A 23,226-nucleotide genomic window follows, 5' to 3' on the forward strand; every position below is an offset into this window, starting at 1 on the left:
CAGCAAGCGACATGAGCTGTTTGAAGCTGTCTGTGTCCACCAGCCTAAATGACAGCATTTCATAGGCCAGTAGTTTAGAAATGCTGGCATTCAGGGCCAGGGATCGAGGGTGGCTAGGTGGGAATTTACGCTTTCTATCAAATGTTTGTGAGATGGAGAGCTGAACGCTGGCGTGTGACATGGTTGAGACGCTTGGTGACGGAGGTGGTGGTGGTGGTGTTGGTGGTACATCCCCTGTTTGCTGGGCGGCAGGTGCCAACGTTCCTCCAGAGGCGGAGGAAGAGGCCGAGGCGGCAGCAGCAGAATAGGCCGAGGCGGCAGCAGCAGAAGAGGTAGCAGGGGGAGCCTGAGTGACTTCCTTGGTTTTAAGGTGTTTACTCCACTGCAGTTCATGCTTTGCATGCAGGTGCCTGGTCATGCAGGTTGTGCTCAGGTTCAGAACGTTAATGCCTCGCTTCAGGCTCTGATGGCACAGCGTGCAAACCACTCGGGTCTTGTCGTCAGCACATTGTTTGAAGAAGTGCCATGCCAGGGAACTCCTTGAAGCTGCCTTTGGGGTGCTCGGTCCCAGATGGCGGCGGTCAGTAGCAGGCGGAGTCTCTTGGCGGCGGGTGTTCTGCTTTTGCCCACTGCTCCCTCTTTTGCTACGCTGTTGGCTCGGTCTCACCACTGCCTCTTCCTCCGAACTGTGAAAGTCAGTGGCACGACCTTCATTCCATGTGGGGTCTAGGACCTCATCGTCCCCTGCATCGTCTTCCACCCAGTCTTGATCCCTGACCTCCTGTTCAGTCTGCACACTGCAGAAAGACGCAGCAGTTGGCACCTGTGTTTCGTCATCATCAGAGACATGCTGAGGTGGTATTCCCATGTCCTCATCATCAGGAAACATAAGTGGTTGTGCGTCAGTGCATTCTATGTCTTCCACCGCTGGGGAAGGGCTAGGTGGATGCCCTTGGGAAACCCTGCCAGCGGAGTCTTCAAACAGCATAAGAGACTGCTGCATAACTTGAGGCTGAGACAGTTTCCCTGGTATGCATGGGGGTGATGTGACAGACTGATGGGGTTGGTTTTCAGGCGCCATCTGTGCGCTTTCTGCAGAAGACTGGGTGGGAGATAATGTGAACGTGCTGGATCCACTGTCGGCCACCCAATTGACTAATGCCTGTACCTGCTCAGGCCTTACCATCCTTAGAACGGCATTGGGCCCCACCATATATCGCTGTAAATTCTGGCGGCTACTGGGACCTGAGGTAGTTGGTACACTAGGACGTGTGGATGTGGCAGAACGGCCACGTCCTCTCCCAGCACCAGAGGGTCCACTAACACCACCACGACCATGTCCACGTCCGCGTCCCTTACTAGATGTTTTTCTCATTGTTATGGTTCACCACAACAACAAATATATTATTTGGCCCAATGTATTGTATTCAAATTCAGCGGGATATAAATTTGAGGCCTAGTATTTAGGCGCTGGGTGACAGGTATGGGTTTAGTGACAGAATTAGACTTGGAAATGCACAGAAGCGTGTGTGTGAAGTTATTCTGAATGACCCAATGTGCACCTTCAATATGATCTACCCTTTTAGGGATAGATTTCAAATAGCTCTGATATAGCAGAAACCACTAAATTATGAAATTGCTAAATTGGGAATTGTACTTCAACCCAGAACAAGAAATGTGCTTGAACGGACACTAAATAACTCGCCCAGCTACAGCACTAAGGACAGATTTAGCGGGATATAAATTTGAGGCCTAGTATTTAGGCGCTGGGTGACCGGTATGGATTTAGTGACAGAATTAGACTGGGATATGGCCAAAAAATAAACAGACTATTGCTGGTTAAATGCACTTGGTGTGACAGCTTCACCCTGATGTAGGCTTTAGCCAAAAAACAACCACACCATTGAGGGTTAAATGCACTTGGTGACAGGCGCAGCTTGCCCCTGATTTAGTATATGGCCAAAAAATGAACAGACTATTGCTGGTTAAATGCACTTGGTGTGACAGCTTCACCCTGATGTAGGCTTTAGCCAAAAAACAACCACACCATTGAGGGTTAAATGCACTTGGTGACAGGCGCAGCTTGCCCCTGATTTTGTATATGGCCAAAAAATGAACAGACTATTGCTGGTTAAATGCACTTGGTGTGACAGCTTCACCCTGATGTAGGCTTTAGCCAAAAAACAACCACACCATTGAGGGTTAAATGCACTTGGTCGCAGCTTGTGCTGGCGCACCACAAGACACAAAATGGCCGCCGATCACCCCAGAAAAATGTGACTGACAAACGGTCTGGGCAGCCTAAAAACAGTGAGCAATTGAGGATCAGCAGCTCAATGATCCACAGCTGCAGATCGATCAGTTAATCAAGTCCTTTGGAGGAGTTAATCTGCCTAATCTCGCCCTACTGTCGCAGCCGCAACCTCTCCCTACGCTAATCAGAGCAGAGTGACGGGCGGCGCTATGTGACTCCAGCTTAAATAGAGGCTGGGTCACATGGTGCTCTGGCCAATCACAGCCATGCCAATAGTAGGCATGGCTGTGATGGCCTCTTGGGGCAAGTAGTATGACGCTTGTTGATTGGCTGCTTTGCAGCCTTTCAAAAAGCGCCAAGAAAGCGTCACAAAAGCGCGAAGAAAGCGACGAACACCGAACCCGAACCCGGACTTTTACGAAAATGTCCGGGTTCGGGTCCGTGTCACGGACACCCCAAAATTCGGTACGAACCCGAACTATACAGTTCGAGTTCGCTCATCCCTAGTTGTAAGAAGAAGGGGAGATGCCACACAGTGGGGAAAATGGCCTTGTCCCAACTTTTTGGGGATTTGTTGACACCATGAAATTCTGATTCAACATATTTTTCCCTTAAAATGGTACATTTTCTCAGTTTAAACTTTTGTTCCGTGATTTATGTTCTATTCTGAATAAAATATTAGAAGTTGGCGCCTCCACATCATTGCATTCAGTTTGTATTCACGATTTGTATAGTGTCCCAACTTTTTTGGAATCTGTTTTTTAAGTAACTGAACACCAGGAGGAGCGATACTATGTAAGTAACTGAACACCAGGAGGAGCGATACTATGTAAGTAACTGAACACCAGGTAGAGCCATACTATGTAAGTAACTGAACACCAGGTAGAGCCATACTATGTAAGTAACTGAACACCAGGAGGAGCCATACTATGTGTGTTACTCAATACTAGTGGGCGCCATACTATGTAAGTAACTAAACACCAGGAGGAGCCAAACAATGTAAGTAATTGAACACCAGCTGGAGCCGTACTATGTAAGTAACTGAACACCAGGAGTAGCGATACTATGTCAGTATATGAACACCAGGGGGAGCCATACTATGTAAGTAACTGAACACCAGGAGGAGCCATACTATGTAAGTAACTGAACACCAGGTGGAACCATACTATGTAAGTAACTGAACACCAGGGAAAGGCATAATAATATGTAAGTAACTTAACAGCAGGTAGTCCCATAAAATGTAAGTAACTGAACACCAAGTGGAGCCAAACTATGTCAGTAACTGAACACCAGGAAGAGCCATACTATGTAAGTAACTGACCACCAGGTGGAGCCATACTATGCATGTAACTAAACATCTGGTGGAGCCATAGAATGTAAGTAACTGAACACCAGCTGGAGCCATACTATGTAAGTAACTAAACACCAGGTGGAGCCATTCTATGTAAGTTACTGAACACCAGGATGAGCCAAAGTATGTAAGGAAATAAACACCAGGGGGGCGCCATACTAAGTAAGTAAATTAACACCATTTGGAGATATACTGTGTAAGTAACTAAACACCATGAGGAGCGATACTGTGTAAGTTACTGAACACCAGATGGAGCCATACTATGTAAGTAACTAAACACCAGGTGGAGCCATACTATGTGTGTTAATGAACACTAGGGGGGCACCATACTGTGTAACTGAACACCAGAGGGAGCCAAAATATGTAAGTAAATGAACACCAGGGGGTGTCATACTATGTAAGTAAATGAACAGCATGTGGAGCCATACTATGTAAGTAAATGAACACCAGGGGGAGCCATACTATGTAAGTAACTGAACACCAGGTAAAGCCATACTATGTAAGTAACTGATCACCAGGTGGAGCCATACTATGCAAGTAACTGAACACCAGATGGAGCCATACTATGTAAGTAACTGAACACCAGGTGGTCCCATACAATGTAAGTAACTAAACACTAAGAGCAGCCATACTATATAAGTAACTGAACACTAGGGAGCTTCATACTATGTAAGTAACTGAACACAAGGTGGAGCCATACTATGTAAGTAATTGAACACCTGGAGAAGCCATACTATGTAAGTAACTGAACACTAGGTGGAGCCACACTATGTAAGTAACTGAACTCTAGGTGAAGCCATACTATGTAAGTAACTAAGTCACTGAAAACTAGGTGGAGCCATACTAAGTCAGTAACTGAACACCAGGTGGAGCCATACAATGTAAGTAACTGAACACCAGATGGCGCTATACTATGTAAGTAACTGAACACCAGGTGGAGCCACACTATGTAAGTAACTGAACAGTAGGTGAAGCCATACTATGTAAGTAACTGAACACCAAGTGGAGCGATACTATGTAAGTAACTGAACACCAGGTGCAGCCATACTATGTAAGTAAATGAACACTACGGGGCGCCACACTAAGAAACTGAACACCAGGTGCAGCCATACTATGTAAGTAACTGAACACCAGGGGGAGCCATACTAGGTAAGTAACTAAACACCAATTGGAGCCAAACTATGTAAGTAACTGAACACCAGGTGGAGTCAAACTGTGTAAGTTACTGAACACCAAGGGGAGCCATACTATGTAAATAACTGAACACTAGGTGGAGCCATACTATGTAAGTAAATGATCACCAGGGGGCGCCATACTATGTGAGTAACTCAACACCAGGTGGAGCTATACTATGTAAGTAACTGAACACCAGGTGGAGCCATACTATGCAAGTAACTGAACACGAGGTGGAGCCATACTATGCAAGTAACTGAACACCAGGAGGAGCCAAACTATGTAAGTAATTGAACACCAGGGGGCGCCATACTATGTAAGTAAATAAACACCAGGTGGAGCCATACTATGTAAGTAACTAAACACCAAGTGGAGCCATACTATATAAGTAACTGAACACCAGGTTGAGTCATACTGCGTAAGTAAATGATCCCTATGTGGAGACATACTATGTAAGTAACTGAACACCAGGGGGAGCCATACTATGTAAGTAACTCAACACTAGGTGGAGCCATACTATGTAAGTAACTGAACATCAGGTGGAGCCACACTATGCAAGAAACTAAACACCAGGTGGAGCCATACTATGTAAGTAACTGAACACTAGCTGGAGCCATACTTTGTAAGTAACTGAACACCAAGTGGAGCTATTCTATATAAGTAACTGAACACTAGGTGGAGCCATACTATGTAAGTAACTAAACACCAGGAATAGCTATACTATGTAAGTAACTGAACACCAGGTGGAGCCATACTATGTAAGTAACTGAACACCAGGAGGAGCCATACTATGTAAGTAACTGAACACCAGGTGGAGCCATACTATGCAAGTAACTGAACACCAGGGGGAGCCATACTATGTAAGTAACTGAACACTAGGGGGCATCATACACTGTAGGTAACTGAACACAAGGTGGAGACATACTATATTAGTAACTATACACCAATTGGAGCCAAACTATGTAAGAAACTGATCACCAGGGGGAGCGATACTATGTAAGTAACTGAACACCAGGTGGAGGCAAAAGTAACTGATTACCAAGGGGAGACATACTATGTAAGTAACTGAACACCAGGTGGAGCCATACTATGTAAGTAAATGATCACCATGGGGCGCCATACGATGTAAGTAATTAAACACTAGGTGGAGCTATACTATGTAAGTAACTGAACACAAGGGGGAGCCATACTATGTATGTATATGATCATCAGGTGGAGCCATACTATGCAAGTAACTGAAAACCGGGAGGAGCCAATCTATGTAAGTAATTGAACACAAGGGGGCGCCATACTATGTAAGTAAATGAACACTAGGTGGAGCCATACTATGTAAGTAACTAAACACCAGGGGGAGCCATACTGTATAAGTAACTAAACACCAGGTGGAGTCATACTGCATAAGTAAATGATCCCCAGGTGGAGACATACTATGTAAGTAACTGAACACCAGGGGGAGCCATACTATGTAAGTTACTGGACACCAGGTGGAGCCATACTATGTAAGTAACTGAACACCAGGTAGAGCCATACTATGTAAGCAAATTAACACCTGGGGGCGCCATACTATGTAAGTAACTGAACACCAGGTGGAGCCATACTATGTAAGTAACTAAACACCAGGTGGAGCCATACTATGTAAGTATCTAAAAACCAGGTGGAGCTATACTATGCAAGCAACTGAACACGAGGTGGAGCCATACTTTGTAAGTAACTAAATACCAGGGGGAGCCATACTATGTAAGTAACTGAACACCAGGTGGAGCCATACTATGTAAGTAAATGAACATAAGGGGGAGCCATACTATGTAACTGATCACCAGGGGGCGCCATACTATGTAAGCAACTGAACACCAGGTGGAGCCATACTATGTAAGTAACTGAACATAAGGGGGAGCCATACTATGTAAGTAAATAAACAACAGGTGGAGCCATACTATGTAACTGATCACCAGGGGGCGCCATACTATGTAAGCAACTGAACACCAGGTGGAGCCATACTATGTAAGTAAATAAACAACAGGTGGAGCCAAACTATGTAAGTAACTGATCGGCAAGTGGAGCCATACTATGTAAGTAACTGAACACCAGGTGGAGCCATACTATGTAAGTAACTGAACACCAGGTGGAGCCATACTATGTAAGTAACTGAACACCAGGTGGAGCCAAACTATGTAAGTAACTGATCGGCAAGTGGAGCCATACTATGTAAGTAACTGAACACCAGGTGGAGCCATACTATGTAAGTAACTGAACACCAGGTGGAGCCATACTTTGTAAGTAACTGAACATAAGGGGGAGCCATACTATGTAAGCAACTGAACACCAGGTGGAGCCATACTATGTAAGTAAATAAACAACAGGTGGAGCCATACTATGTAAGTAACTGAACACCAGGTGGAGCCATACTATGTAAGTAACTGAACACCAGGTGGAGCCATACTATGTAAGTAACTGAACACCAGGTGGAGCCATACTATGTAAGTAACTGAACACCAGGTGGAGCCATACTATGTAAGTAACTGAACATAAGGGGGAGCCATACTATGTAAGCAACTGAACACCAGGTGGAGCCATACTATGTAAGTAAATAAACACCAGGTGGAGCCATACTATGTAAGTAACTGAACACCAGGTGGAGCCATACTATGTAAGTAACTGATCACCAGGGGGCGCCATACTATGTAAGTAACTGATCTCAGGTGGAGCCATACTATGTAAGTAACTGAACACCAGGTGGAGCCATACTATGCAAGTAAATAAACAACAGTTGGAGCCATACTATGTAAGTAACTGATCACCAAGGGGCGCCATACTATGTAAGTAACTGATCTCAGGTGGAGCCATACTATGTAAGAAACTAAACACCAGGTGGAGCCATACTATGTAAGTAACTGAACACCAGGTGGAGACATACTATGTAAGTAAATGAACACCAGGTGGAGCCATACTATGTAAGTAACTGAACACCAGGTGGAGTCATACTATATAAGTAACTGATGACCAGGGGGAGCCATACTATGTAAGTAACTGAACACCAGGTGGAGCCATACTATTTAAGTAACTGAACACCAGGTGGAGCCATACTATTTAAGTAACTGATCACCAGGTGGAACCATACTATGTAAGTAACTGAACACCAGGGGGATCCATACTATTTAAGTAACTGATCACCAGGGGGAGCCATACTATGTAAGTAACTGAACACCAGGGGGAGTCATACTATGTAAGTAACTGAACACCAGGTGGAGCCATACTATGTAAGTAACTGATCACCAGGGGGAGCCATACTATGTAAGTAACTGATCACCAGGGGGTGCCATACTATGTAAGTAACTGATCTCCGGTGGAGCCATACTATGTAAGAAACTAAACACCAGGTGGAGCCATACTATGTAAGTAACTGATCACCAGGGGGAGCCATACTATGTAAGTAACTGAACACCAGGGGGGCGCCATACTATGTAAGTAACTGAACACCAGGTGGAGCCATACTATGTAAGTAACTGATCACCAGGGGGAGCCATACTATGTAAGTAACTGAACACCAGGTGGAGTCATACTATGTAAGTAACTGAACACCAGATGGAGTCATACTATGTAAGTAACTGAACACCAGGGGGCGCCATACTATGTAAGTAACTGATCACCAGGGGGAGCCATACTATGTAAGTAACTGAACACCAGGTGGAGTCATACTATGTAAGTAACTGAACACCAGATGGAGTCATACTATGTAAGTAACTGAACACCAGGGGGCGCCATACCATGTAAGTAACTGAACACCAGGGGACGCCATACTATGTGTGTTACTGAACACTAGGGGGCGCCGTACTAAGAAAGGGTATTGTTTCTTCCTGAATTACTTTGTGGTGGTTTATAGGTAATAGGACCCCTCCTCCAAGTACTGCATCCCTGGGTTTATAGCTTTAATCATGCATCTTCTAGTATTTTAAGTACTACTCTTCTCATCATTTATCTTTCTCATTGCTGTTGTGTCAGTAAGTTAGAGTTGGATGGAGGAGATATAACTGGTGAAGTTTGTGTTGCTACCATCCCCCCACCTCCACATACAGGTGGCCTGTAAGTGATCTGGGCCCCCAGCATTAGAGGCTACGGGCCCCTGACTACTACAGCCTCACTGTACATGGTTGGGGTGAACAGACCGCTCTGATCACTTGCATTTGTTCCTGCAGGCCCTGAGCATAAACCTCTGATAGTGTAGTACCTGATTCGGGGCCCGTCTGCTGCACAGGGGGCCACACAGACTCATGTTTACCTGCTGTCCGGCTCCGGAGCCCCTCAGCTGCTGTGACGCCCGACCCTGGCATGGATATTTAAGAAGCCTGACAGCCTGTTCTTAATATAGAAGCAGGAAGACGACAACTGTCAGGCAGGATCTGTAATAATCCAGACAGAGCGAGCCGATGGACGGGTCCCCCCAAATAAATCATAGGGGGCACACGGGGTGTAACGCACACGTAAATTATAAGACCGGGAGGAGCTCCCGACCGTATCGTAGCTGGAGAATGGCGTCATCTAAGACCCAACTGCTGCAGAACCTCCTAGAGAAGGATACACATCAATCCGTGACTATCTACCTATCTTTATCGCACTCAGGGTATACAGGAGTCCTCTCTGCGGGGCCCCCCTCTATACCGCAGGTTCTGGTGTGAGGGGGATATACCGTATTCTGTGCCTACAGGCAGTAATGACCACAGGCCACATCTGGGGTGAACACAGTTTATTAGTGAGCAAGTTGTGTAGAAGCTGCTGCAGCTTGGGCTTCTCTTGGTGGTGGGCTCCAGCTTGGGCTTCTCTTGGTGCTGGGCTCCAGTGTGGACTCCTCTGGGTGGTGGGCTCCCGCTTGGGCTCCTCTGGGTGGTGGGCTCCAGCGTGGACTCCTCTGGGTGGTGGGCTCCAGCGTGGACTCCTCTGGGTGGTGGGCTCCAGCGTGGACTCCTCTGGGTGGTGGGCTCCAGCGTGGACTCCTCTGGGCGCTGGGCTCCAGGTACCTCTAGGCGCTGGGGTCTGGCTCGGGCTCCTGTGGGCGGTGGTGTCCGTGTTCTTCTGGGTGGTTGGGTCCATGCTGGAGGATGCAGATGTTCCTCGGTCTCCTTCCCGTCTCTCATTGTGTTAATTGGCGTCTGCAAGAGAAAATCATCAGCACAAGGGCTTCATGTGCAGGGGCCACATAGGGCCCAACCATACTGTATTCCTAAAAGTCCTGACCCTTTCTAGTCTCTTCCCCCCCTTCTCACTTCTGAGCTGTAGCCATCTATGTATTGCGCTTGCTCTGGGGTTGCCATAGCAGCATTACCACATAAATGTTTTCCTGGACTTCCTGTCATGTGACCTCCAGGTTAGTTCCTATGAGTGGTGATCACATGACAGAAAGTCCATGGTGTAAACATTACCATGGTAACCTCAGAGCAAGCACAGCGCTCCCATCACTGTAGATGCCATGTCCTGTCCCACCCTTTGTATCCCGCACTACCAGCCTCTCTGACGTGGCCCAAAGATGGCGGACCAGGGGAGCGCAATAAGGCCGACGGCTGCCATGGAAACCCAACAATTGATGGTGTGGGGTGGTGTAGACAGGGTGGTCAAGGAAGCCCATCCCTCTACTAACCACCCAGATGCCATGACCACAATTTGTTACAGCATCCACTGGGTTAAGCGGCTGGGATCTGTCTACGTCACACTGCAGCAGAGCGCCAGCCTCACTGCACACTGTACATTTACCGTATGTGTCGCTGAGGGGTTAATGCTGGTCACCTGACCTCTCACCTTCGTCCCGCGCAGTGTCGCCGCCTCTGGCGCTGTCAGGTATTTGCGGTTCGGCCTCGGCAGTGATTCGATTCGGTGACTCTTCCTGGGCCGGGGCCTTGGTGGTCTCTGCGTTCTGGTGATGAGCAGCGGCGTCCTGAGCAGCGGCATCCTGAGCAGCGGCGTCCTGGGCAGTGGTGTCCTGAGCAGCGGTGTCCTGAGCAGCGGCGTCCAGAGCAGCGGCGTCCAGAGCAGCGGTGTCCAGAGCAGCGGTGTCCAGAGCAGCGGCGTCAGATGCCGTCACCTCTGCTGGGTCTCCAACCACTAGAAGGAGACTGGATTAATCAAGTTGTCGCTAACTGGTGGGGTGAACCTCTGGGACCTCACAGACCCCTGGACTCTGTGATTGGTGGAGGCCCCAGAGGTCGGGGATCCTGGGATAGATATTGGGTACCTGGTGGGGGCGGCTGCACCTCCGCTGTCGGGGACCACAGGGTCAAGCCGCTGATCTTCTCTGGGATCCACCGGGTCACGGGCACCGCCAGCGGCTCCTCCTCCTCCTCGTCATCCTTCTCCTGTGTGATGAGCAGCAGGACATTAGGAGACGCCCCGCTGCCCCCTCCTCAGGATGGATTGTCTGCACCAGCACCCTGCGGCGAAGCTTTATGTGTGGCACCCGGGTGTAGGGGCCCAGCTGCAATCCATCCCCAGCATGCACTGCACTCTATGAACTGCACACTGCACACAATGTACACAATGTAAACGCACTGCACACAATGTACACACACTGCACACAATATACACACACTGCACACAATGTACACACACTGCACACACAATGTACACACAATATACACACACTGCAGACAATGTACACGCACTGCACAATGTACTCACACTGCACACAATGTACACACACTGCACACAATGTACACACACTGCACACAATGTACACACACTGCACACAATGTACACACACTGCACACAATGTACACACACTGCACACAATGTACACACACTGCACAATGTACACACACTGCACACACACTGCACAATGTACACACACTGCACACAATGTACACACACTGCACACAATGTACACGCACTGCACAATGCACACGCACTGCACACACTGCACACAATGTACACACACTGCACACAATGTACACGCACTGCACAATGTACACACACTGCACACACACTGCACACAATGTACACGCACTGCACACAATGCACACGCACTGCACACAATGTACACACACTGCACACAATATGTACACACACTGCACACAATGTACACACTGCACACAATGTACACACACTGCACACACACTGCACACAATGTACACGCACTGCACAATGTACACACACTGCACACAATGTACACGCACTGCACAATGTACACACACTGCACGCACACTGCACACAATGTACACACACTGCACACAATGTACACACACTGCACACAATATACACACACTGCACACAATGTACACAATGTAAACGCACTGTACATAATACAGACACTGCACACAATATAGACACTGCACACACACTGCACACAATATACACACACTGCACACAATATACACACACTGCACACAATGTACACACACTGCACACAATGTACACACACTGCACACAATGTACACACACTGCACACACACTGCACACAATGTACACACACTGCACATCAAGCCGGCCAGGACCTGGACTTCCGCGGGGGCGTTCAGCACAAAGCCCTTGATTACAGGGGGGTCCTTGGAGGGGCCCCCTGCTCTCCCCCGGCCGGGGTGCGGCGGCTGCTGTGGCTTTAACACAAGGTGCAGACTTGTTAATGGAGGACAATCATAAAACATTACAAGACAGGAGCCGCAGACTGCAGCGACTGATCCCCCTCCCCCGACGCACCCCCACGCCCTATTCTCCAGTCACATCCAGAGCTGCAGGGATACATGTGACTGGAGCATAAGGCCCCTTTCAGACGGGCGTTGCGGGAAAAGGTGCGGGTGCATTGCAGGAACACGCACGATTTTTCCGTGCGAGTGCAAAACATTGTAATGCGTTTTGCACTCGCGTGAGAAAAATCGGCATGTTTGGTACCCAGAATGCATAGTACAATAGCGCTGGAGGGGTTAAAAATAAATAAATAAATAATTTAACTCAATCCACTTGATCGCGCAGCCGGCATCTCCTTCTGTCTGTCTTCTATGCTGTGTGCAGGAACAGGACCTGTGGTGACGTCACTCATGTCATCACATGGTCCATCACATGATCCATCACCATGGTAAAAGTGTGACGGACCATGTGATGACTGGAGTGACGTCACCACAGGTCCTTTTCCTGCACAGAGCACAGAAGACATGCCGGGCTACGCGAGCAAGTGGATTAAGGTGAGTTAAATTATTTTTTATTTTTTTAACCCCTCCAGCGCTATTGTACTATGCAGTCTGTATTCAGAATGCTATTATTTTCCCTTATAACCATGTTATAAGGGGAAATAATAGTGATCGGGTCTCCATACCGATCGTCTCCTAGCAACCGTGCGTGAAAATCGCACCGCATCCGCACTTGCTTGCAATTTTCACGCAACCCCATTCATTTCTATGGGGCCTGCGTTGCGTGGATTATCGCACCGCAACGCACAATATAGAACATGCCGCGTGAAAATCACCGCTCATGTGAACAGCCCCATAGGAATGAATGGGTCAGGATTCAGTGCGGGCGCAATACGTTCACCTCACGCATCGCATCCGCGCGGAATACTCGCCCGTGTGAAAGGGGCCTAGCATATGATGCGATGTAACAGCAGGACAGTGACTACAGCTCTGGATGTGACTGGAGCATATGGTGTAATGTAACAATAGAATTGCAAATGCAGCTCTGGGTGTGACTGGAGTGAGTCAGTATGTTGCTGAGAGTTGGGCTGCTGCTCAGAGGCCTCACTCAGTGTTTGGCGGACCGCACATGGCCGCAACCATAATAGAAAATGCCTACCCCTGTCTGCGGACATACCAGGACAGGCTCTCCCCTCTCCGCGGGGCCGTGGAACAGAACCACGTGTCCACATTGAAATGAATAGGTCCACGCCCGCGCGGACCCGTTCATATGGCCGTCTGAGTGGGCCCTTAAGACCAGCTCTGCCCAGCGGATGAGGAGTATCTGTGCTGGGATAGTGATGCCTGCTCTGCGCTCACCTGCTCTGCCTGCACGTATGATCCATGTTGTTCGCAGCCGATGTCAAAAACGTACTTCCCCGGACCCAGGATCTGCGGAGAAGACAGGGAGAGATCAGCCATGCCGCTGCAGACCCCGCCCCCAATGTGACTGTGGGAGGAGCTTATTACGGCACTTTCGCCAGTTTTGTGCCAAAATATTAAACTTTTTTCAACACCGGAAAAACAAGCTGACAGCTTGTTACAGTGTGTCAGTGCGAGTAAAAACCATCAGCCTGAAGCTCAGCATCATTTACACTGACACACAGTAACAAACCCTCAGCTGTGTAAAGTATCAGGCTTGTACAGGTTCTCGGCCTCGGTTTCTATTCACTGACAGCACGATCTTTGTAGTGGACGTCTCCTCACCGTGTTGTTGGAGAACTTCCCCTGGTAGCGGTGGTTGTGATGGACGAGCTCTCCGGCGCCCTCCTGTTTCCCGTTCACCCAGGTGCCCATGTACCTGGAGCCGGTGTCCGCGTAGGTGTAGACCCCCTGCCCGTGCCTGCCGAGAAGACCCTTCATATGAGACACACAGCTTTCAGGGGGGCGCTGTTGCATTGGGGTCTATGAGGGATCTGTGGTGACAGAAGGTACTGCAGGTGCATGCAGGGATCTGTTCACACAGGACTCCCCCATCGGACGCCCGGGCCCTGCCCCCGCTGAGCTGCCTACCTCTGATGGGCATACCAGTCCCCGCTGTAGGTGTCCCCGTTGGCATAAGTATACACGCCCTGGCCTTGTCGCTGGTCATCCACCCAGTCACCTGGAAGAGGAGAAGCAGTGTTAGCGCCCGCAGCGCGGTGGTGCCATGCTCCTGCACTAAGAGGTTCTGCAGCAGCCGGGAGTGTGATGGGCGTTACCTTCATATCGGGATCCGTCCGGGTACATAAAGGTGCCCCCGCCGTGCTTGCGGTTCTGGTAGTATTCTCCCACGTAGCGTGCGCCGTTCTTGAAGCGGTACGTCCCCTGCGGAGAAGCAGCGTGAGTGGCGGCCGATCACACCGCTTCCATACCGGGGGCGGGGCTAATGTGCTCACCTGACCGTGCCGCCGCCCGTTCTCATACATCCCGTCATACGTGTCTCCATTCGGAAGCCGCGCTTTACCTTGTCCGTGTCTCTCCCCGGCCTCATTCTTCTCCCCTTCATAATACTGCGGAGGGAGAAAGGGGGCGACACTGAGTCCTGACCACTGCCGCCATCTATACTGAGTCCTGACCACTGCCGCCATCTACACTGAGTCCTGACCGCTGCCGCCATCTATACTGAGTCCTGACCACTGCCGCCATCTATACTGAGTCCTGACCGCTGCCGCCATCTATACTGAGTCCTGACCGCTGCCGCCATCTATACTGAGACCTGACCACTGCCGCCATCTACACTGAGTCCTGACCGCTGCCGCCATCTATACTGAGTCCTGACCGCTGCCGCCATCTATACTGAGTCCTGACCACTGCCGCCATCTATACTGAGACCTGACCACTGCCGCCATCTATACTGAGTCCTGACCACTGCCGCCATCTACACTGAGTCCTGACCGCTGCCGCCATCTATACTGAGTCCTGACCGCTGCCGCCATCTATACTGAGTCCTGACCGCTGCCGCCATCTATACTGAGTCCTGACCACTGCCGCCATCTATACTGAGACCTGACGACTGCCGCCATCTATACTGAGACCTGACGACTGCCGCCATCTATACTGAGACCTGACCGCTGCCGCCATCTATACTGAGACCTGACGACTGCCGCCATCTATACTGAGACCTGACCGCTGCCGCCATCTATACTGAGTCCTGACCACTGCCGCCATCTATACTGAGTCCTGACCGCTGCCGCCATCTATACTGAGTCCTGACCGCTGCCGCCATCTATACTGAGTCCTGACCACTGCCGCCATCTACACTGAGTCCTGACCGCTGCCGCCATCTATACTGAGTCCTGACCACTGCCGCCATCTATACTGAGACCTGACCACTGCCGCCATCTATACTGAGTCCTGACCACTGCCGCCATCTACACTGAGTCCTGACCACTGCCGCCATCTACACTGAGTCCTGACCACTGCCGCCATCTATACTGAGACCTGAACACTGCCGCCATCTATACTGAGACCTGAACACTGCCGCCATCTATACTGAGTCCTGACCACTGCCGCCATCTATACTGAGACCTGACCACTGCCGCCATCTCTACTGAGTCCTGACCACTGCCGCCATCTATACTGAGTCCTGACCACTCCACTGCCGCCATCTATACTGAGTCCTGACCACTGCCGCCATCTATACTGAGTCCTGACCACTGCCGCCATCTCTACTGAGTCCTGACCGCTGCCGCCATCTATACTGAGTCCTGACCGCTGCCGCCATCTATACTGAGTCCTGACCACTGCCGCCATCTATACTGAGTCCTGACCACTGCCGCCATCTATACTGAGTCCTGACCACTGCCGCCATCTATACTGAGTCCTGACCGCTGCCGCCATCTCTACTGAGTCCTGACCACTGCCGCCATCTACACTGAGTCCTGACCACTGCCGCCATCTACACTGAGTCCTGACCACTGCCGCCATCTGTACTGAGTCCTGACCACTGCCGCCATCTATACTGAGTCCTGACCACTGCCGCCATCTATACTGAGTCCTGACCGCTGCCGCCATCTATACTGAGTCCTGACCGCTGCCGCCATCTATACTGAGTCCTGACCGCTGCCGCCATCTACACTGAGTCCTGACCACTGCCGCCATCTATACTGAGACCTGACCGCTGCCGCCATCTATACTGAGTGCTGACCACTGCCGCCATCTATACTGAGTGCTGACCACTGCCGCCATCTATACTGGAGTGCTGACCACTGCCGCCATCTATACTGAGTCCTAACCGCTGCCGCCATCTATACTGAGTCCTGACCGCTGCCGCCATCTATACTGAGTGCTGACCACTGCCGCCATCTATACTGGAGTGCTGACCACTGCCGCCATCTATACTGAGTCCTAACCGCTGCCGCCATCTATACTGAGTCCTGACCGCTGCCGCCATCTATACTGAGTCCTGACCGCTGCCGCCATCTACACTGAGTCCTGACCACTGCCGCCATCTATACTGAGACCTGACCGCTGCCGCCATCTATACTGAGTGCTGACCACTGCCGCCATCTATACTGAGTGCTGACCACTGCCGCCATCTATACTGGAGTGCTGACCACTGCCGCCATCTATACTGAGTCCTAACCGCTGCCGCCATCTATACTGAGTCCTGACCGCTGCCGCCATCTATACTGAGTGCTGACCACTGCCGCCATCTATACTGGAGTGCTGACCACTGCCGCCATCTATACTGAGTCCTAACCGCTGCCGCCATCTATACTGAGTCCTGACCGCTGCCGCCATCTATACTGAGTGCTGACCCCTGCCGACATCTATACTGGAGTGCTGACCAGTGCCGCCATCTATACTGAGTCCTGACCTCTGCCGCCATCTCTACTGAGTCCTGACCTCTGCCGCCATCTCTACTGAGTCCTGACCACTGCCGCCATCTATACTGAGTCCTGACCACTGCCGCCATCTATACTGAGTCCTGACCACTGCCGCCATCTATACTGAGTCATGACCACCGCTGCCATCCAGACACCCCTGTACCTCCACCTAGTAATCCAGACACCCCTGTACCTCCACCTAATAATCCAGACAACCCCTGTACCTCCACCTAATAATCCAGACACCCCTGTACCTCCACCTAGTAATCCAGACACCCCCTGTACCTCCACCTAATAATCCAGACACCCCTGTACCTCCACCTAGTAATCCAGACACCCCTGTACCTCCACCTAATAATCCAGACACCCCTGTACCTCCACCTAGTAATCCAGACACCCCTGTACCTCCACCTTATAATCCAGACACCCCTGTATCTCCACCTAGTAATCAAGACACCCCTGTACCTCCACTTTATAATCCAGACACCGCTGTACCTCCACCTAGTAATCCAGACTCCCCTGTATCTCCACCTAGTAATCCAGACTCCCCTGTACCTCCACCTAGTAATCCAGACTCCCCTGTACCTCCACCGAGTAATCCAGACACCGCTGTACCTGCACCTAGTAATCCAGACACCCCTGTACCTCCACCTAATGATCCTGAAACCCCTGTACCTCCACCTAGTAATCCAGACACCCCTGTACCTCCACCTAATAATCCAGACACCCCTGTACCCCCACCTAATAATCCAGACACCCCTGTACCTCCACCTAGTAATCCAGACACCCCTGTACCTCCACCTAATAATCCAGACACCCCTGTACCTCCACCTAGTAATCCAGACACCGCTGTACCTCCACCTAGTAATCCAGACACCCCTGTACCTCCACCTAATAATCCAGACACCCCTGTACCTCCACCTAATAATCCAGACACCCCTGTACCTCCACCTAGTAATCCAGACACCCCTGTACCTCCACCTAGTAATCCAGACACCCCTGTACCTCCACCTAATGATCCTGACACCCCTGTACCTCCACCTAATAATCCAGACACCCCTGTACCTCCACCTAGTAATCCAGACACCCCTGTACCTCCACCTAGTAATCCAGACACCCTTGTACCTCCACCTAATAATCCAGAAACCCCTGTACCTCCACCTAGTAATCCAGACACCCCTGTACCCCCACCTAATAATCCAGACACCCCTGTACCTCCACCTAGTAATCCAGACACCCCTGTACCTCCACCTAGTAATCCAGACACCCCTGTACCTCCACCTAGTAATCCAGACACCCCTGTACCTCCACCTAGTAATCCAGACACCTCTGCACCTCCACCTAGTAATCCAGACACCCCTGTACCTCCACTTGATAATCCAGACACCCCTGTACCTCCACCTAATAATCCAGACACCCCTGTACCTCCACCTAGTAATCCAGACACCGCTGTACCTCCACCTAGTAATCCAGACACCCCTGTACCACCACCTAGTAATCCAGACACCCCTGTACCTCCACCTAATGATCCTGACACCCCTGTACCTCCACCTAGTAATCCTGACACCCCTGTACCTCCACCTAGTAATCCGGACACCCCTATACCTCCACCTAATAATCCAGACACCCCTGTACCTCCACCTTATAATCCAGACACCCCTGTATCTCCACCTAGTAATCCAGACACCCCTGTACCTCCACCTTATAATCCAGACACCGCTGTACCTCCACCTAGTAATCCAGACTCCCCTGTATCTCCACCTAGTAATCCAGACTCCCCTGTACCTCAACCGAGTAATCCAGACACCCCTGTACCTCCACCTAATAATCCTGACACCCCTGTATCTCCACTTTATAATCCAGACACCCCTGTGTACCTCCACCTAATAATCCGGACACCCCTGTACCTCCACCTAGTAATCCAGACACCCCTGTACCTCCACCTAATAATCCAGACACCCCTGTACCTCCCCTTTATAATCCAGACACCCCTGTACCTGCACCTAGTAATCCAGACACCCCTGTACCTCCACCTAATAATCCAGACACCGCTGTACCTCCACCTAGTAATCCAGACACCCCTGTACCTCCACCTAGTAATCCAGACACCCCTGTACCTCCACCTAGTAATCCAGACACCCGTGTACCTCCACCTAGTAATCTATACACCCCTGTACCTCCACCTAGTAATTCAGACACCCGTGTACCTCCACCTAGTAATCCAGACACCCCTGTACCTCCACCTAGTAATCCAGACACCCCTGTACCTCCACATAGTAATCCAGACACCCCTGTACCTCCACATAGTAATCCAGACACCCGTTTACCTCCACCTAGTAATCCAGACACCCCTGTACCTCCACCTAGTAATCCAGACACCCCTGTACCTCCACCTAATAATCCAGACACCGCTGTACCTCCACCTAATAATCCAGACACCCCTGTACCTCCACCTAGTAATCCAGACACCGCTGTACCTCCACCTAATAATCCAGACACCCCCTGTACCTCCACCTAATAATCCAGACACCCCTGTACCTCCACCTAATAATCCAGACACCCCTGTACCTCCACCTAATAATCCAGACACCCCTGTACCTCCACCTAGTAATCCAGACACCCCCTGTACCTCCACCTAATAATCCAGACACCCCCTGTACCTCCACCTAATAATCCAGACACCCATGTACCTCCACCTAATAATACAGACACCCCTGTACCTCCACCTAGTAATCCAGACACCTCTGTACCTCCACCTAGTAATACAGACACCCCTGTACCTCCACCTAATAATACAGACACCCCTGTACCTCCACCTAGTAATCCAGACACCCCTTGTACCTCCACCTAATAATCCAGACACCCCCTGTACCTCCACCTAATAATCCAGACACCCCTGTACCTCCACCTAATAATCCAGACACACCTGTACCTCCACCTAGTAATCCAGACACCCCTGTACCTCCACCTAGTAATCCAGACACCCCCTGTACCTCCACCTAATAATCCAGACACCCCTGTACCTCCACCTAGTAATCCAGACACCCCTGTACCTCCACCTAGTAATCCAGACACCCTTGTACCTCCACCTAATAATCCAGACACCCCTGTACCTCCACCTAGTAATCCAGACACCCCTGTACCCCCACCTAATAATCCAGACACCCCTGTACCTCCACCTAGTAATCCAGACACCCCTGTACCTCCACCTAGTAATCCAGACACCCCTGTACCTCCACCTAGTAATCCAGACACCCCTGTACCTCCACCTAGTAATCCAGACACCTCTGCACCTCCACCTAGTAATCCAGACACCCCTGTACCTCCACTTGATAATACAGACACCCCTGTACCTCCACCTAATAATCCAGACACCCCTGTACCTCCACCTAGTAATCCAGACACCGCTGTACCTCCACCTAGTAATCCAGACACCCCTGTACCACCACCTAGTAATCCAGACACCCCTGTACCTCCACCTAATGATCCTGACACCCCTGTACCTCCACCTAGTAATCCGGACACCCCTGTACCTCCACCTAGTAATCCGGACACCCCTTTACCTCCACCTAATAATCCAGACACCCCTGTACCTCCACCTTATAATCCAGACACCCCTGTATCTCCACCTAGTAATCCAGACACCCCTGTACCTCCACCTTATAATCCAGACACCGCTGTACCTCCACCTAGTAATCCAGACTCCCCTGTATCTCCACCTAGTAATCCAGACTCCCCTGTACCTCAACCGAGTAATCCAGACACCCCTGTACCTCCACCTAATAATCCTGACACCCCTGTATCTCCACTTTATAATCCAGACACCCCTGTGTACCTCCACCTAATAATCCGGACACCCCTGTACCTCCACCTAGTAATCCAGACACCCCTGTACCTCCACCTAATAATCCAGACACCCCTGTACCTCCCCCTTATAATCCAGACACCCCTGTACCTGCACCTAGTAATCCAGACACCCCTGTACCTCCACCTAATAATCCAGACACCGCTGTACCTCCACCTAGTAATCCAGACACCCCTGTACCTCCACCTAGTAATCCAGACACCCCTGTACCTCCACCTAGTAATCCAGACACCCGTGTACCTCCACCTAGTAATCCATACACCCCTGTACCTCCACCTAGTAATTCAGACACCCGTGTACCTCCACCTAGTAATCCAGACACCCCTGTACCTCCACCTAGTAATCCAGACACCCCTGTACCTCCACATAGTAATCCAGACACCCCTGTACCTCCACATAGTAATCCAGACACCCGTTTACCTCCACCTAGTAATCCAGACACCCCTGTACCTCCACCTAGTAATCCAGACACCCCTGTACCTCCACCTAATAATCCAGACACCGCTGTACCTCCACCTAATAATCCAGACACCCCTGTACCTCCACCTAGTAATCCAGACACCGCTGTACCTCCACCTAATAATCCAGACACCCCCTGTACCTCCACCTAATAATCCAGACACCCCTGTATCTCCACCTAATAATCCAGACACCCCTGTACCTCCACCTAATAATCCAGACACCCCTGTACCTCCACCTAGTAATCCAGACACCCCCTGTACCTCCACCTAATAATCCAGACACCCCCTGTACCTCCACCTAATAATCCAGACACCCATGTACCTCCACCTAATAATACAGACACCCCTGTACCTCCACCTAGTAATCCAGACACCTCTGTACCTCCACCTAGTAATCCAGACACCCCTTGTACCTCCACCTAATAATCCAGACACCCCCTGTACCTCCACCTAATAATCCAGACACCCCTGTACCTCCACCTAATAATCCAGACACACCTGTACCTCCACCTAGTAATCCAGACACCCCTGTACCTCCACCTAGTAATCCAGACACCCCCTGTACCTCCACCTAATAATCCAGACACCCCTGTACCTCCACCTAGTAATCCGGACACCCTGTACCTGCACCTAATAATCCAGACACCCCTGTACCTCCACCTAGTAATCCAGACACCCCTGTACCTCCACCTAGTAATCCAGACACCCCTGTACCTCCACCTAATAAACCAGACACCCCTGTACCTCCACCTAGTAATCCAGACACCCCTTGTACCTCCACCTAGTAATCCAGACACCCCTGTACCTCCACCTAGTAATCCAGACACCCCTGTACCTCCACCTAGTAATCCGGACACCCTGTACCTGCACCTAATAATCCAGACACCCCTGTACCTCCACCTAGTAATCCAGACACCCCTGTACCTCCACCTAATAATCCAGACACCCCTGTACCTCCACCTAGTAATCCAGACACCCCTGTACCTCCACCTAATAATCCAGACACCCCTGTACCTCCACCTAGTAATCCAGACACCGCTGTACCCCCACCTAGTAATCCAGACACCCCCGTACCTCCACCTAGTAATCCAGACACCCCTGTACCTCCACCTAGTAATCCAGACACCCCTGTACCTCCACCTAGTAATCCAGACACCCCTGTACCTCCACCTAGTAATCCAGACACCCCTGTACCTCCACCTAGTAATCCAGACACCCCTGTACCTCCACCTAGTAATCCAGACACCCCCTGTACCTCCACCTAATAATCCAGACACCGCTGTACACCTGTACAGCCTCTGTATCTCACCCCCAGGTCGGGCACAGCGTCCTCCTCAAAATCGGAGCCCAGGTCTGACATGTCTGATGAGGCTGCACGGAAGATATCCGGTATACGGCGGCGCTGTGTCCGGTCTACTCAGTGTGTGCCGGGATCCGCCGCTCTCCGGTGCTGTCTGCCGAGGGTTCGGGCCACGCGCTCTTCCTGTAGCTACAGCCTCCGTTACCAAGGAGACGCGTCCAGTATCCATAGAGATCAGTGCCGCCAAACGGCGCCTGTGGTTTCTATGGTGATAAAGTCACATGATTGCTGAGTGGCCATCTTTGTAAAGGGCAGAACCAAACTGTATTAAGCCTGTGTCAGTCATTAGTGTCCTCTCATCTCCCCCT

The 23,226-nt window shown here is 50.4% G+C and overlaps 2 protein-coding genes across 3 annotated transcripts in view; both read right to left on the reverse strand.

The window, feature by feature from the left end:
- Positions 1–9,121, reverse strand: part of ART1 (ADP-ribosyltransferase 1) — a 47,878-nt gene extending 38,757 nt beyond the window's left edge. Inside the window, exon 1 of the mRNA XM_044277937.1 lies at positions 9,055–9,121. The gene's annotated coding sequence lies outside the window, so the exon portion shown is untranslated. The remainder of the gene's footprint in view (positions 1–9,054) is intronic.
- A 383-nt stretch (positions 9,122–9,504) lies between these two features.
- LOC122926555 (radial spoke head 1 homolog) lies at positions 9,505–23,143 on the reverse strand. 2 transcript variants are annotated; one of them, XM_044277961.1, is made up of 10 exons: positions 22,868–23,143; positions 14,800–14,913; positions 14,623–14,728; positions 14,435–14,525; positions 14,129–14,264; positions 13,742–13,813; positions 12,254–12,355; positions 10,999–11,119; positions 10,566–10,868; positions 9,505–9,922 (listed from the first exon to the last, which is right to left on the reverse strand). In XM_044277961.1, exons 1-10 carry the CDS (start codon positions 22,916–22,918, stop codon positions 9,912–9,914), a joined length of 1,107 nt encoding a protein of 368 aa, XP_044133896.1. In that variant the 5' UTR covers positions 22,919–23,143; the 3' UTR covers positions 9,505–9,911. The 2 variants fall into 2 exon arrangements, with proteins under 2 accessions (XP_044133896.1, XP_044133903.1); XM_044277968.1 differs by lacking the exon at positions 12,254–12,355.
- Between the last annotated feature and the right edge of the window lie 83 nt (positions 23,144–23,226).

The sequence above is a fragment of the Bufo gargarizans genome, chromosome 1 (genome assembly GCF_014858855.1).
Source record: "Bufo gargarizans isolate SCDJY-AF-19 chromosome 1, ASM1485885v1, whole genome shotgun sequence".
Classification (NCBI taxonomy): domain Eukaryota; kingdom Metazoa; phylum Chordata; class Amphibia; order Anura; family Bufonidae; genus Bufo; species Bufo gargarizans.